Genomic DNA, 13470 nt, shown 5'->3' with positions numbered 1-13470 from the left:
TTACATTTCTTGTGGGGAAACAGGTTTCCTTCTTACCCTACTTTCTCTCTGCCCCTCCCTATTATGGTAAAGTTTTTTTATGTGCTGATCTCTAGGCATTTATATAATACTTACCATTGAAAACCGATTTAATGTTACTGAACTAATTTACACATCTCAGCAATCTGGAGAAAGTTCTTTTCTGTATTTGAAATAAGTAGGAGAATCGGGAAGTTGACAGGACTAGAAATCCTTTGGACTTCCCTGCTTTATTTGCTACAGGTCTTGATGTAGTGTCTTGGACAGATTTTATTTTGCTGGAACTATTGTAAACTTGTTTTTTTTGGTTGGTCTGTTTGTTTTGAGACAAGTCTGTCTCAGGCCAGTCTCGAATTTGTAGTGACACTCCTGCCTCAGCCTCCTGAGTGCTGGGCTTGGCAGCCTGTGCCACTACGCCCGCCGTGACTGTTCTAAAGTTCTATAGCCGTGTTCAGCCACACACTTGTGTGGCTGCTTGTAAAGTACTTGATGTTGCTTCCTCTGCTCCGAGCAAGTCTTAAGGATATGGAGTCAGTGACACACAAGCCTTACCTTTTCATAGTGGTAAGTAACAATTTCTTTGAAGCTCCAAAGAACCTTTTTATGGGTGCTGCTTTAGAATGATGAAAAGCTCAGGTTTGTAAAACACGGTGAATGGTCATTTAGCCGTTATTTTTAAATCAAGTGAGGCAGAAAACTTTTATAACTTGTAAGAGAAAGCCTAAGAACTGGTTGTAATCAAATAGTGTGATTCAACAGGAAAAAGACAAATCCGGAAATGAAAAGTGTAAAAAATGTCACTTGTTAGTATGTTAATTTGGTATGTGCTAATTAACAATGTTTTGAAAATTTAGGGAATTATACAAGCAGTTGTTTGATGTCAGGAAGAAGGGGCTTTAAGGCAATAAAAATAACTTTGCTTTTAAAAACTGGAGTGAGTGGATTGCAACATGGGGGAAGTCGATGGTGTGTGGGGTATTAGACCATCGTCTCCCGCGGGTTGGCCAGCAGAGGCAGGTGGTTTGCTCTTCACCGAGAGTTTCCGAGTGACCTTGAGTAGCCAGGCATTCTTCAGTGGGCCTTAAATGTATTTAGTTATTCCCTTTTTCTTTTGTTTTTCATTTGTTTGTTTAATGAGACAGGGTCTCTCCATGCTGGCCTTAAACTCACTATGGAGATCAGGCTGCCCTGGAACTCTTGGTGATCCTCCTGCCTCAGCCTCCTGTGTGCTGATCCCAGATGTGTGCCACCGTGCCCGGCTGAGATCAGTAGGCCTTAAATTTAAAATTATGACATCTAGAATCAAGCGAGGTTCCATTATGCTTTCCGATAGGAAAGATCCAGCCTCTGATGTTTCCTCTCCTTCTAGGCCTTGCTTTCCTGGTGACGTTTTTATTTTGGGGATGATGTTTTCTAGGCAGGAACAATTAAAAGAACATGGAGAGTCAGTGTTGAGGTAGGACTTGGATGCAGTGAGAGTTTCCAGGAAAAGGAGTAGATATGTAGCCAGGTGTGGTCATGCATGCCCGCAATGGGGAGGCGGAAGCAGGAGGATGGCAAGTTAGAGCTCAGCCTGGGCGGCTTAGTAGCTTAGTAAGACCTGATCTTGAGACAAGAAATTTAAAAATGGGCTGGGGATGTAGTTCAGTGTGAATGAAGGCCCTGGGTTCAATCCCCAACACAAGAAAGAAAGGGGGGCGGTAGATGTGTAGTGTAGAAGATGTCAGAATAGTAGATACTACTGGACACAATTACGTTGTTATTCATTGCTGCTGCCGCCAGTGCCAAGCCTCCAGGCGAGTGCGAGGTGGCCCGAGGAATGTGGAGGTGTTGCAGACCGGCCTGTTTTCTTTTTGTGTTCGAGTCAGGGTGTCACTGTGCCGTTAAGGCTGGCCTTGAACTCGGTGGCCTGGAGCGGGTAGCGAGTGCCAGCCCAGGCTGGAATTGCGCCCTTGTTCCCTCCCGTACCGCCGTACCCCACATGCGGGTCTTTCCCCAGTCCCCTGGATGCTGTGTGCTGGGTGTTTGGACCTCGGTCAGGGCGCTGGTAGGAGACGGAGCATATGGGGTGACGACAGAGCGGGGAAGGGCCACGGCCGAGACGGGGGCAGGTTGGGAGACCAGCAGGGCCTGGGACAGTGCGTGGAGCCCCAGATGGCAGGGACAGACGGCTGCTGGGACCTGGCACTGGGACAGCTCTTGCCTGCCCTCTGTCTGCATCTCCCGCTCAGGGAACGAAGGAGAGCAGAGCAGGTCCGGGCATCTGGTTCTCTCCGGGCTGTGTGATCTTGGTGGTGGCAGACAGCACCCTTGTTTCTGCACCTCGTGACAAAGGCAACAGTCATTCATCAGCCCCTGGTGTGCTTTCCCGCTCTCTCTCCTCTGTCACACACGCTGAAAAAGAATGGTGTAGCCCAGCGCAGTGGTGCACACCTGTGTTCCCAGCACCTGGGAGGCTGAGGCAGGAGGATCGCTGTGAGTTCCAGGCCATCCTGGGCTATGGAATGAGACTTAGTTTCAAGGAGAGAGAGGTGGCGGGGGAGGGAAAGACAGAGAGAGAGGCGGTGGGGGGCACACCCACATTTGAGATGGCTATGACAAACAACCATTCCAGTTTCTGCCCAGACCTGCTGGGTGAGGGCCAGGAAGCCTGAGTTATGACGGAGCTTCTCCTCACTGCCTGGCCACCCACCGCCATTGTGCCTGACCTGGGCCAAATACTTTAGGGTCCTCATTTTATCAAAGGTTACAAAAATGTGACGGGGTGGGGGTCCTGCGGTGATAGCTCCCAGCCAGAGTGCTTGCCCAGCACATGTGAAGCCCAGGGTTTAATTCTCCAGCACCACAGAAAAAAGTTGATTTTTTAATGTTTACATTTAACAGGATACAATGTATGATCAAAATATACAATGTGTGTTTAAATTAAAGCAGGTTATAATACAAGATGCATTGCTTCGAATGTCCTTCAAAATGTTCCACTTGTTTCCAACACACTCATCCCATCCTCTGCCACTTTCAGTGGCAGCTCTGGAGTCTTCTTTTCTGAGTGTCTTTATCAAGTCTGATCAAAAATATGGTGAGTACTGCTGCCCAGTGTCATCCAGCAGAAAGGCAGCTCATAAAAAAGACACTGTGTCCTCATCCGCCTGAGTCACTGGGTCTCGCACCGTGGGACTCCCGGCTCCTCCCCAGAGTCACAGTGAGCGTGACAGGGAGATGTTTGAATCCACTCAGGGCATCAGGGCAGCCAGGACAGTGCAGTGAAAGACCCTCAGGAAAGAGGACTCCAGAGCTGCTGCAGAAAGCGGCAAGGATGATGGGGTGGGGTGAGTGTGTTCGAATCCGGGATAGGACTTTGATGGGAGTTGTGGCATGTGTTTTTTACTGAAATAAAAAAAATTTTTATTGAGTTCTTGTGCTTCTGAGGCAGGCAGTGGAACCACTGAGCTAAATCTCTGGCCCCCTGAAATAAAATTTTAAAATGTGAACACTGACCGTGTTTCGATCACACCCCTAGTGTGTTATCTGCACTTTGCAGAATCATAGGATTTGGGGAAATTCACCCCAAACCAATATGTTTTCCAGCTGTGTCACCCCTGCCCTTGTGACTGCACCCGAGTGTGTGGAGAATGCTGCCAGCCTAGACTTAGGATGCTTCCTGGCTTCCCAGTGCCAGCCCTGTGGGGCCCTTCTTCCCGAGCTCCTGCAGAAGTAGTCTGGGGGGCAGCGCTGGCTGTGTGCACACAGGTGTGCAGGCTGCACCTGGTGTGGGTGTGTCGCCTGCAGCTGCACATGCGCTGTCCCCTGCTCAGCCCCTGCGTTTCCTGTGCTGGAACCTGGAGCCCTCTGTGGCCGAACCTGTCCAATTCTCAGCCAGAGCCTGCGCCTCCCCAGAGAGCTTTTCAGATGCCCTCTCCTCTCGTGTCCCTGGCCTCCTAGTTTGGGCCTGTTGCTGTGTGATAGGTGTGTGCATGGGACGGGCCTGGTCCCAGTGTGCGTTAATGCTTCAGCCTTGGGCTGCGCACATTTGAGGTGGGCTGAGAACTTGGGACCCTTTCTTTATTTATTCACTTTATTTTATTTGCTTACAGTCACGGACTTCGAGCCAGGGCCTTCACCCTGAGCTATATCCCTCCCCTTTTTATTTTTTATTTTGAGTTGGTCTCACTAAGCTGCCCAGGCTGGGCTCCAACTTGAGATCCACCTGACTCAGCCTCCCTGAGTGCTGGGATGGTGGGCATTCACCACCCTTCTGGGTCTTGGAGCCCTTCCCAGAGCTGCCTCTTGGGTTTCCTGTGCCATTTGGGGGCACAGGATACCACTGGAGGCAAAGGCTGGCTGCGCCCTGTCTGCTTCTGTCCTGAGCTCTGTGCTCTTGATGCCCATCCCATCTCTGCGAGGCTCCCTAGTCCGGGATCTCAGGAAGGGTTGGGGGCCCCTCACGTCCTCACCTGTGCGTCCCACCGTGGTCTGTGTTGACACCAGCCTGTGCTGTCCTGGTCGCTCTGCGTCCCCTTCCACGCCTTTGGGTCCTTGGGTGTCCCTAGTGTGGAGCGTTTGCAGGAAGCCACACTGGGGGATGCAGTGTGTACCCAGTCTGGTCGCTGTGTGCCTAGGCAAGGTGCCCCCCGGGAGCTGCAGACTCCTCGTCTCCGTGCTCGGGTTGGGGTGACATATGGATACTCAAGCTGGGCCAGGCCGGGCTGGCGTTGAGCTTTCCCAGGGGCCCACAGTCCTGCCTCAGCCTCCCGAGTGCAGGGATTACAAGTGTGCCCTGCACCTAGCTCTGTGCCTGTTGATTTTAAAACTGTGGGGCCTCAAGGAATCAGCCAAGTAGAGGAGATCCCCTGGGGAGCCAGAGGCTGGGGTCCTCCTGGCCACCTCCCTTTCCTTCTGCCCCCATTCCCTCCTGGACAGGAGTCAGGTTGCCTGGGAGCCCCCCATGGCCCTGCTGACCCCTCTTTTGCTGTGGGCGTGTGCCCCTGGTGAGGGACCACATGGCAAATGTCTATGGGAAGAAGCTGGCCCGAGAGTCCCCTACCAACTCTGCCACCTTCCAGTGGGTGCTGGGTGGCCGAAGACTGGCAGAGCCTGGGAGAACTGGGGCGGGGACTGATTGTCCCAACGATGAAGATAACGCCAGGCACAGCAGGAGTAAGAGGCCGCCAGTCAGGTCTGCTGGCCGGCAGTGAGGCTTTGTCTGCCCTTGAACCAAAGACCCGAGGAAGCCGACTTCTCCGCTGCACAGGGCCACGGTCAGCGTCCTCCCACCCCCGACCCAGCCGGGGGGTGAGCCTGGCACTCGGCCAGCGGCAGGTGACCGTCCTGTCCTCAGGCCAGTGCATAGGGCAGGTGAGATGTCCCTGGGGCGAGTTTGTCCCTGGGGGTGAGGCCCTGGCCACAGGCTTCCATTGTGCTACAGTAATGAACACCCAGAGCTTTTCTGTGCAGGATGAGCTGATCTTTAATGTTTCTTCTTGTTTGTGTGAGACAGACTTTCCTTATGTAGCTCAGGCTGGCCTCGAACTTGTGCTGGGTGTGTGCCACTGCCTGTGTGGAGAAGTTGTTGGACTACAGGTACTTTTATGTATATTTAAGTTGTTCAATCACAGTACATTAAAATAAATAGCTTGGTACTTACGTAAACAAACAAAACTTCTGACTGCTTTACTTTTCTCTTTGAGAGTACATTACAGCTGTGACTGTGGTCCATACAGGAAGGAAGTCCGGGAGAAGTCTGTCCTGTCAACTTGTGTGGAGGGGCTCTGTCTCCTGCAAAGCCACTAACTAGTCTCGCATGTGCTCGGTAAATAGTGATTAAATAGATCACATCTGATTTAGTAAACTTTCAAGACAGATGTGTAGATGTGCAGTGAAGTCCCAGAAGTCAGTTCTTAGGGAATTGCCCGGGGCTAGCTGAGCATGGTGGCACATGCCTGTAATCACGGGAGGCTGAGGCAGGATAGTCGCCCTGACTTTGAGACCAGCCTGTGCCACATAGTGATTTCAAAATCAGCCTGGACTACATAGTAAGACCTTGTCTCAAAACACCAAAAACAGGAAGAGAAAGCAAGTTTCCTGAGATTAGCACTAAGTGCCATGAGCAAACTGTGGGAGTCCTTTTATGGTGGGTGCCGCCTGGCTGCAGGTCCTGGGGGGGTCCCTGATGCAACGTCCATCTGTCCTTCCCTCCCTCCCGGGCTTCGGGGCCACAGGCAGGAAGCACACGGCAGGCAGGGTGGGCAGCAGGTCTTGGGGGTCATGCTGCCTCCCTCCTGCCCCAAAGGCCAGGAGAGGCTGGGCTGGTGCCACCAGGGCTGAGTCCCCGAGGGAGGCTGGAGATCAGGACTTTATTTTAATTTCTGTTTGCAGGGATCACACTTGCTGTGGGGCCTTGCTTCATGTGCATGTAACATGTCTCATGTTCTTTACCTCCTCTTTTCCTCCCTCCATTTCTTGGTCAGATATTGGGATTTTAAACACATCCAGATAGGACTTTTCAAATTTTACCAAAACTCTTAGGTTTTCTCTTTGAGCCTGCACCTTCCACAGTGCACAGTGCTCTGTCCAAAGGGCACTACTCAGCTCTGGGATTTCACACCTCGACAGCCAGGCTAGGAAGGGGCATAGCAGGCAGCCTGGCAGAAGACTCAGAAGCTCTGAGGGACAGCATTTCTTTCATTTGTTTGTTTGAGAGACAGGCTCTCGCTGTGTGGTTCAGGCTGACCTTGAACTCACTGGGATGCTCCTGCCTCAGCCTCCCTGGCTCTGGAATCGCAGGCATGTGCCACCAGGCCTGGCTGAAGATGCTTTTCTTATTTTTCATCTTTTGTTATTTCATCATTAAGTTGGCCAGAAAATGTCTCAAGTTCCATTTTTTCTGAGCGGTAGTTTGCATTTGGAGGTGGTCCCATCTTGGCCATGACCCTGAGCACTGACCCTACACAGTGCAAGGCCGGACTTGTGCACTGCTGCTTTTGCAGCCCGGGTGTTAACAAGCACAGACTGGCCTGCATTATTAAGGCTGCTGCATGGGGTGTGGGACTGGACCGAGGACGCTTGCGGACGCTTGCGGGTGGGGAGCTGGGGCTGCTTGGAGAGGCCCTGAGGGTCTAAAAGCCCTGCCCACGTTCTGGTTTTCTGCATAGGAATTTTGATTCAGGGCCAGGGCGGTTTATCGAGCAGAGACTCTCAGGCTTTGAGGGCTGACGTGTGATCTGCAGCATGCTTTGTTCTGAGTGCTCACTGCTCTGAGCACAGGGCTGACAGCTGTTCCCATGAGCGCCGCCCCAGGAATAGAAGTGACAGGGCCTTGTGTGGTCTGGTGGATCCCCAGGTGTGGGCGGGGATGGAGGAGCGGTAGTGTCTGAGGTGAGGAAGGGCCCCGGAGCTGTCACTGTGGTCCCCAGGCTGGGGTCCCTAGGCTGTATTCTCTGGGGTGCTTGGAAAATGTCATAAAGCTGTGTATTAACTTGGCATCGCTTTGCATGAGCCACAAGGACATCTTCAGAACTGAGCGGTGGGGAGTGTGTTGGTGATTTGTGTTTTTGATTTTGCGGTCCTGAGGATTGAACCCAGTGCCTTTTGCACTGAGCTATATCCCCAGCCCGCCCTTTCTTCCTCCCTCCCTCCCTTCTTCTTTCTGTTTTTCTTTCTTTCTTTCTTTTCTTTCTTTCTCTCCCCCACTCCCATTCATTAAGTTGCTGTGTTGCCCAGGCTGACCTTAAATTGTGATCCTCATGCCTCAGCCTCCCAATGTGCTGGGAATATAGGCCTGTGCCACCATGCCTAGTTTGTTTGTTAAAATTTTTCATATGGGGCCGGGGATTTAGCTCAGAGGTTCTGCTGCCTGCCTGTCAATCACAAGGTCCCGAGTTCGATCCCTGGTACCAAAAAAAAAAAAAGAAAAAAATTTTCATATGGATTGGAAATGGGAGGCTTTATTTCTAAAGATAGGAGGTGGCTGAGGGGCAGCCTGGTGGCATAGATCCCATCTCAAAAAAACAAAAACCAACCACAGTTTTGTTTTTAAATAAGTTAAATGGAATATAATTAATGGAAAAATATGAAATCCCAGGAAGGCTTTTGGCATAGACTCAGAGTTTTACTACACAGGACAATAAAGGAATCTGTATTATTTTTAGGGATATTCCCGGGTGGGAAACATTTGTAGGTTTAAAACTTCTCTTTAGGAAATTAAAGACACAGGGATACCAGGATTTGTACAACAGACAAGACAGGCCAGAGCAAGGCCAGAGGGACTGTTCTACTTTTTGTATTTTATTGAAATTGGGGACCTCCACCTGAGGTCCATCCCTAATACCTGCAAAAAGAGAGCCCAGGGTCAAATGGAAACAGAGGTTTGGCTGGGGATTTGGCTTAGTAGTTCTGCCGCCTGCTTCACAAGTGCAAGGACCCGAGTTTGATCCCTGGTACCAAATAAAAAACAAAACAAAACCAAAGCCCCCCAAAAAAGTGGGAACCTCCAGAAAGTAATGAAAATGTATTAAATGACTTCCTTATTTTGTCCCTAACTACATTTTTGTACCTAACTCATTGTGGCCAGGAGTTTTAGCTTCTGTAAAAGGAAGGAGACAGGCAGTAAGAGCACAGGTTCTGAGAGCAGATCTCTCCCCGCTCTTTCTTTCTCCCTCTCCCTCTTTCTCCTTCCTCCCTTCTTGAGCTTTTTGAGACAGGCCTTGCTGTGAGCCCAGGTTGGCAGCGCCCCTCACCTCAGCTTCCTGTGTACTAGACTATGAAAACGCCCCACTGCACCAGGCCCTGTTGCTTCTTCCATGTGATTTTAGCATTGTTTTCTCCTTCTGAAGCTCTGGGGATTTGGCTTAGTAGTTCTGCCGCCTGCTTCACAAGTGCAAGGACCCGAGTTTGATCCCTGGTACCAAATAAAAAACAAAACAAAACCAAAGCCCCCCAAAAAAGTGGGAACCTCCAGAAAGTAATGAAAATGTATTAAATGACTTCCTTATTTTGTCCCTAACTACATTTTTGTACCTAACTCATTGTGGCCAGGAGTTTTAGCTTCTGTAAAAGGAAGGAGACAGGCAGTAAGAGCACAGGTTCTGAGAGCAGATCTCTCCCCGCTCTTTCTTTCTCCCTCTCCCTCTTTCTCCTTCCTCCCTTCTTGAGCTTTTTGAGACAGGCCTTGCTGTGAGCCCAGGTTGGCAGCGCCCCTCACCTCAGCTTCCTGTGTACTAGACTATGAAAACGCCCCACTGCACCAGGCCCTGTTGCTTCTTCCATGTGATTTTAGCATTGTTTTCTCCTTCTGAAGCTGAGATGACTGAACTAATTGTTTTACTTTTAATTCATGAATATATAGAATTTGCAAAGCATTTCACTTAAAAAAGGCCATTTTCATGACTTACCTGAAAATAAATGAAAATTAAATACAATTCTTTTTTTTTTTTTTTCATTGAGTTTGTTGGTACTTTTTAGGTTACAGTACAGTTACATTCATCACGGGATCTTGTCTAAATACAATTCTTAAAGTTTATTTTGTTAGTGCACTAAACAGTTTTATAAATAAGATTATTGTGAAATAACTGAATTTAAAATTTATTTACTTATATATTCATTTATTTTGAGCCTGGGTCTTGCTGTGCAGTTCAGGCTGGCTTTGAATTTGTGATACTCCTGTCTCACCCTCCTAAGTGCTGGGATTGCAGGCGTGCGCCCCCACACCTAGTTTAAAATAGAAAGTTTAAGGGGCAGAAAACTACTCAGAAAAAAAAAGTTTTAAAAGTCTGTTTCTCTGCTGGGTGTGGTGGCATACTCTTACAAGTAATTCCAGAACTCTGGTAGGCTGATGCAGGAGGATTTCAAGTTTAAACCCAGACTAGGTTCCACTCAGCTAGACCTTGTCTCAAATAAAAAATAAGAAGGACTGGGGATATAGCTCAGTACAAAGGTCCTGGGTTCAATGCCCACTACCACTAAAATCAAATCAAATTAAATCTGTTTCTTTGACTAAAATTCTTTAGTTTATTTTCTCTCAAGCAAGGGGATAGAGGGAAAAAATGCAAACAAAGCTTTTATAAATGGGGAGAGGAAGAAGGACTGAAGGGAGGAGAGGGGAATGGGGAGAAAAAGAATTAAGATGTTTTATGTACAGGTACAGATTCCCTGGGATGAATGTGATCGATATGTATGACTAATATGTACTAATAAAAAATATAAAGTTTATATTCTCCCAGAATAAGAACAATGACTATTAAAATCTTAAGCAGGACCAGGGACATGTCTCAGAGGCACCATGCCTGCCTGGCAAGTGCAAGGTCCTGAGTTTAATCCCCGGTCCTGGGGGAACACAATATTATGCTCCCCATACTACTTAAAAAGGCATGGTCCTGAGTTTAATCCCCGGTCCTGGGGGAACACAATATTATGCTCCCCATACTACTTTTAAAAAGGCAGTAATATCGTTTTCTATTTGCCCGCCAACATTACAGGTTTTGTTTTGGTTTTTGTTTTTCTTGTATTGTTTTTTGAGACAAGGTCTCACTATATAGTTCAGGCTGGCCTTGAACTTGTGGAGATCCTCCTGTTTCAGCCTCCCGAGAGCTGGGATTATAGCTGGGTGCACCACTGCACCTAGGTTCACTATCAGCTTTAAAGAGCCCCCACTCATCCAGAGTGAGACTGCTGCTAGAGGCCAACTCAGAAGTGCAGCATGCTTTGTAGTATGTTGTGTTCACCGTGGCACGCCACAGGCATCAGTGCCAGCCTAGGCAAGGTCACAGCAGGGTGGCCAACGTCACAAGGCCCACTCAGCGCTGTCAGAGACCCCAGTGCCTTCCGCCTCCCAAGTCCCGGTCCGAGTGGTCACCTGGGGCGTGGCTTCTGGTACACTCGGGCCAGCTTGGGACCAGGGAGCAGTGAGCTCATCTCAGAGCGGTGGGGAGGGGCCTGAGCCCAGGTCCTGCTGTACGCACTCCTCCTGAGAAATTAGTACAATGCCGGTGGGTCCGACACGGCAGTGCTGCCCCGGGCTCGGGCAGCCTCCACTGCTGGTTGGCACCCTCCTCTGGAAGCCGGCAAGGGACACCGTCCACAGTGACCATGGGACCCCTGCCTGGCCACCAGGCACTGCCCCAGCATGCGGGGCGACGTGCGCGAACCCGAGCTCAGCACACAGGCGCTGTCCCTGAGAGGAGCAGGGAAGTCCCCTCGGGTCTGTACCCCACTCCAGAACGCACCACCTTGGCCTCGCTCCAGAGAGCACCTGTCCCAAAGGACTCCGCTGTCCACTGACACTAAATTTTCCTCCATGGCTTTGTAGTGAAAGGAGTTCTGGTGTGGATGGGTGTGAATTAGCCTTCCCAGAGAAAAGAAACAGTAAAATGTGGCTCCAAGGGTAGACAGAGGCAAGATGTGTGCTGCTGTGTTTCACTTGGTTGTTTGCCTAAGGAAGCTGTTGTAACTGGGTACTGTTGTTAACAGGATAGTGTTGGAAGTGATGCTGGCTTACCTTTGAGGCCAGGTCATTAAAAGGATATAGCTTTCCTCAGGAGGCTGAGGCAGGAGTATAGCCATAAGACTGAGGCCAGGTTGGGCTACACAATGAGTGCAAGGCCAGACTGAACTAGATCATGAGACCCTGTTTAAAAAAAACAACAGAACACCAAAAACCCAGAAACAATAAAAAAATAAAGGATACAGGGCCAGGGATTTAGCTTAGTGGTGCCGTAGCCTGCCTTGCAAGCGCAAGGTCCTGAGTTTGAGCCCTGGTACCAATAAATAAATAAATAAAAATAAAAGGATACAACCTCCATCTGAGTGTGGCTGTGCTTCTGTCTCTCTTGTTCCCAGAATGCCTGAATTCCCTTGTGAGGGAGCCCACATTCAGTGTTTGGTCGGGCACCCCAGACTGAGGCCTCTCCGATTGCCCTGTGAATGACTAAGCCTGGAGATAATTCCAGAATCTGGCCCATCCCAAGAAGGGTGCTCGGGAAGGTAACTCGTCCAAATGGAAGATTCAAGGACAAAAGAAATGTTGCTGTTTTAAGATACTAAGTTCAAGAGTCATTATGTTATCAAGTTATCTTTTTTTTTTTTGAGACAGGGTCTGGTTATATGGTTCAGGTTGGCCTTGAACTCATGGGCAATCCTCCTGCCTCAGCCTCCGGAATGCTAGGGTTATAGGTGTGGGCCACCAGGCCCAGCCAGAGTTCTCATTTTGACAATCACATATTTTTAAAAAATTAGTTGAAGTTAAATATTTTTGGATACAAGTTCTCTTTATGTAGCCCCAGCTAACCTTCAACTAGTGATCCTTCTGCCTCAGCCTCCAGAATGCTGGGGTTACAGGCGTGCACCACCCCACCCAATTTAAAGTTTAGTTTACCTATGGGACAGTGTCTGGAGCTTTGGTCTGCTCGGTCTTGGCAAACGAGGACCTGTGCAGCCTTGTGCAGGTGAGCGTGGTCCACACAGCGAGCAAAGCCAGGGTTGGGTGGTGAATGGGACGGGACCAGCAGGAGTTCGGTTAATTCTAAATGTCCTAGCAGACCAGTGGCATCTAGAAATAAACTACCGCTGGGTCACCCCAGATCACTCCACTGGCTGCCTTTGGAGACAGGTCTTGCTGTGCTGTGGGCCCGGCTGGTGCTCACACCTGGGACTCTGTGGCCTGCTGCTCTCCAGATGGGCACAGCTCTGGGGCACATGGACAGCGGGCAGTGCAGCAGTCCCCATGCTCCCACCGGCAGCTCCTCCCCACTGTTGGTCACGGAGCCCTGTGCTGTACGGGGATGGCTGGCTTTTCCTTCCAGCCTGCAGACGTGCTGTCCCACACCACAGCCGGCTGCTGAGGGTGTGAAGGTGACTTCCGTGTCTCATGGTCCGGCCCGAGGCCGCAGACCAGGTTGGGGAGCCCAGGTCCTTCCTGTCTGCGCCCCTCCGGGCCTGCTCGGTAGGGCCCTTTAGGCAGGACAGGTACAGTGACCCTGATTGCCAGGAGCTGGGCAGAGCATCCCCACGGCGGGTGGCAGGGGTGGCAAGTGCCACTTCCTCTGAGTGTGACGGCTGCTGGCCTCAGTCACCTACAGAGCTGGCCAGGTCTCCCCCAATCCTGCCGCTGGAGCCTGGGCGGAGGGAAGGGGACTCGAGAGCTCGGTGTCCTGTCACACGCATGTGGAGCCGAGAGCAGGGCTGAGACAGCGGGCAGCTGAGGCCTGGCGGGACATGGGACAGTGACCTCATTTGGGACACTCAAGGTGGTTCTGCTGTGACAGCCTCCCTGAGTGTTCTGTCCGAGCAGCGGGCAGAGGACGGGAAGGAAGGGAGGGCTTTGGCGTGTGGAAGGCACACTCATATGGCAGATGTTTTGGTGTGTGGCACTTGGAAGTAGGAATGTGTAAACCAGCCAGGTGCGGTGATGCATGCCTGTGATGCCAGCACACAGGAGGCTGAGGCAGGGGGATTGCCTGGGCC

At 50.5% G+C, this 13470-nt stretch overlaps 1 protein-coding gene across 1 annotated transcript in view; it reads left to right on the top strand.

Moving 5' to 3' along the window:
• The first annotated feature begins 272 nt into the window (after window positions 1-272).
• Mboat2 (membrane bound O-acyltransferase domain containing 2) overlaps window positions 273-13470 on the top strand; it is a 49391-nt gene continuing 36193 nt past the window's right edge. Inside the window, exon 1 of the mRNA XM_033756096.1 lies at window positions 273-582. Coding sequence (XP_033611987.1) covers window positions 508-582 — 75 coding nt within the window. The 5' untranslated portion in view covers window positions 273-507. The remainder of the gene's footprint in view (window positions 583-13470) is intronic.

This window comes from Fukomys damarensis, unplaced genomic scaffold, assembly GCF_012274545.1.
Source record: "Fukomys damarensis isolate Sample0158 unplaced genomic scaffold, DMR_v1.0_HiC HiC_scaffold_25, whole genome shotgun sequence".
Classification (NCBI taxonomy): Eukaryota; Metazoa; Chordata; class Mammalia; order Rodentia; family Bathyergidae; genus Fukomys; species Fukomys damarensis.
The sequence above is the reverse complement of the archived record's forward strand: the minus strand, read 5'-3'. Positions and strand labels throughout refer to the sequence as shown.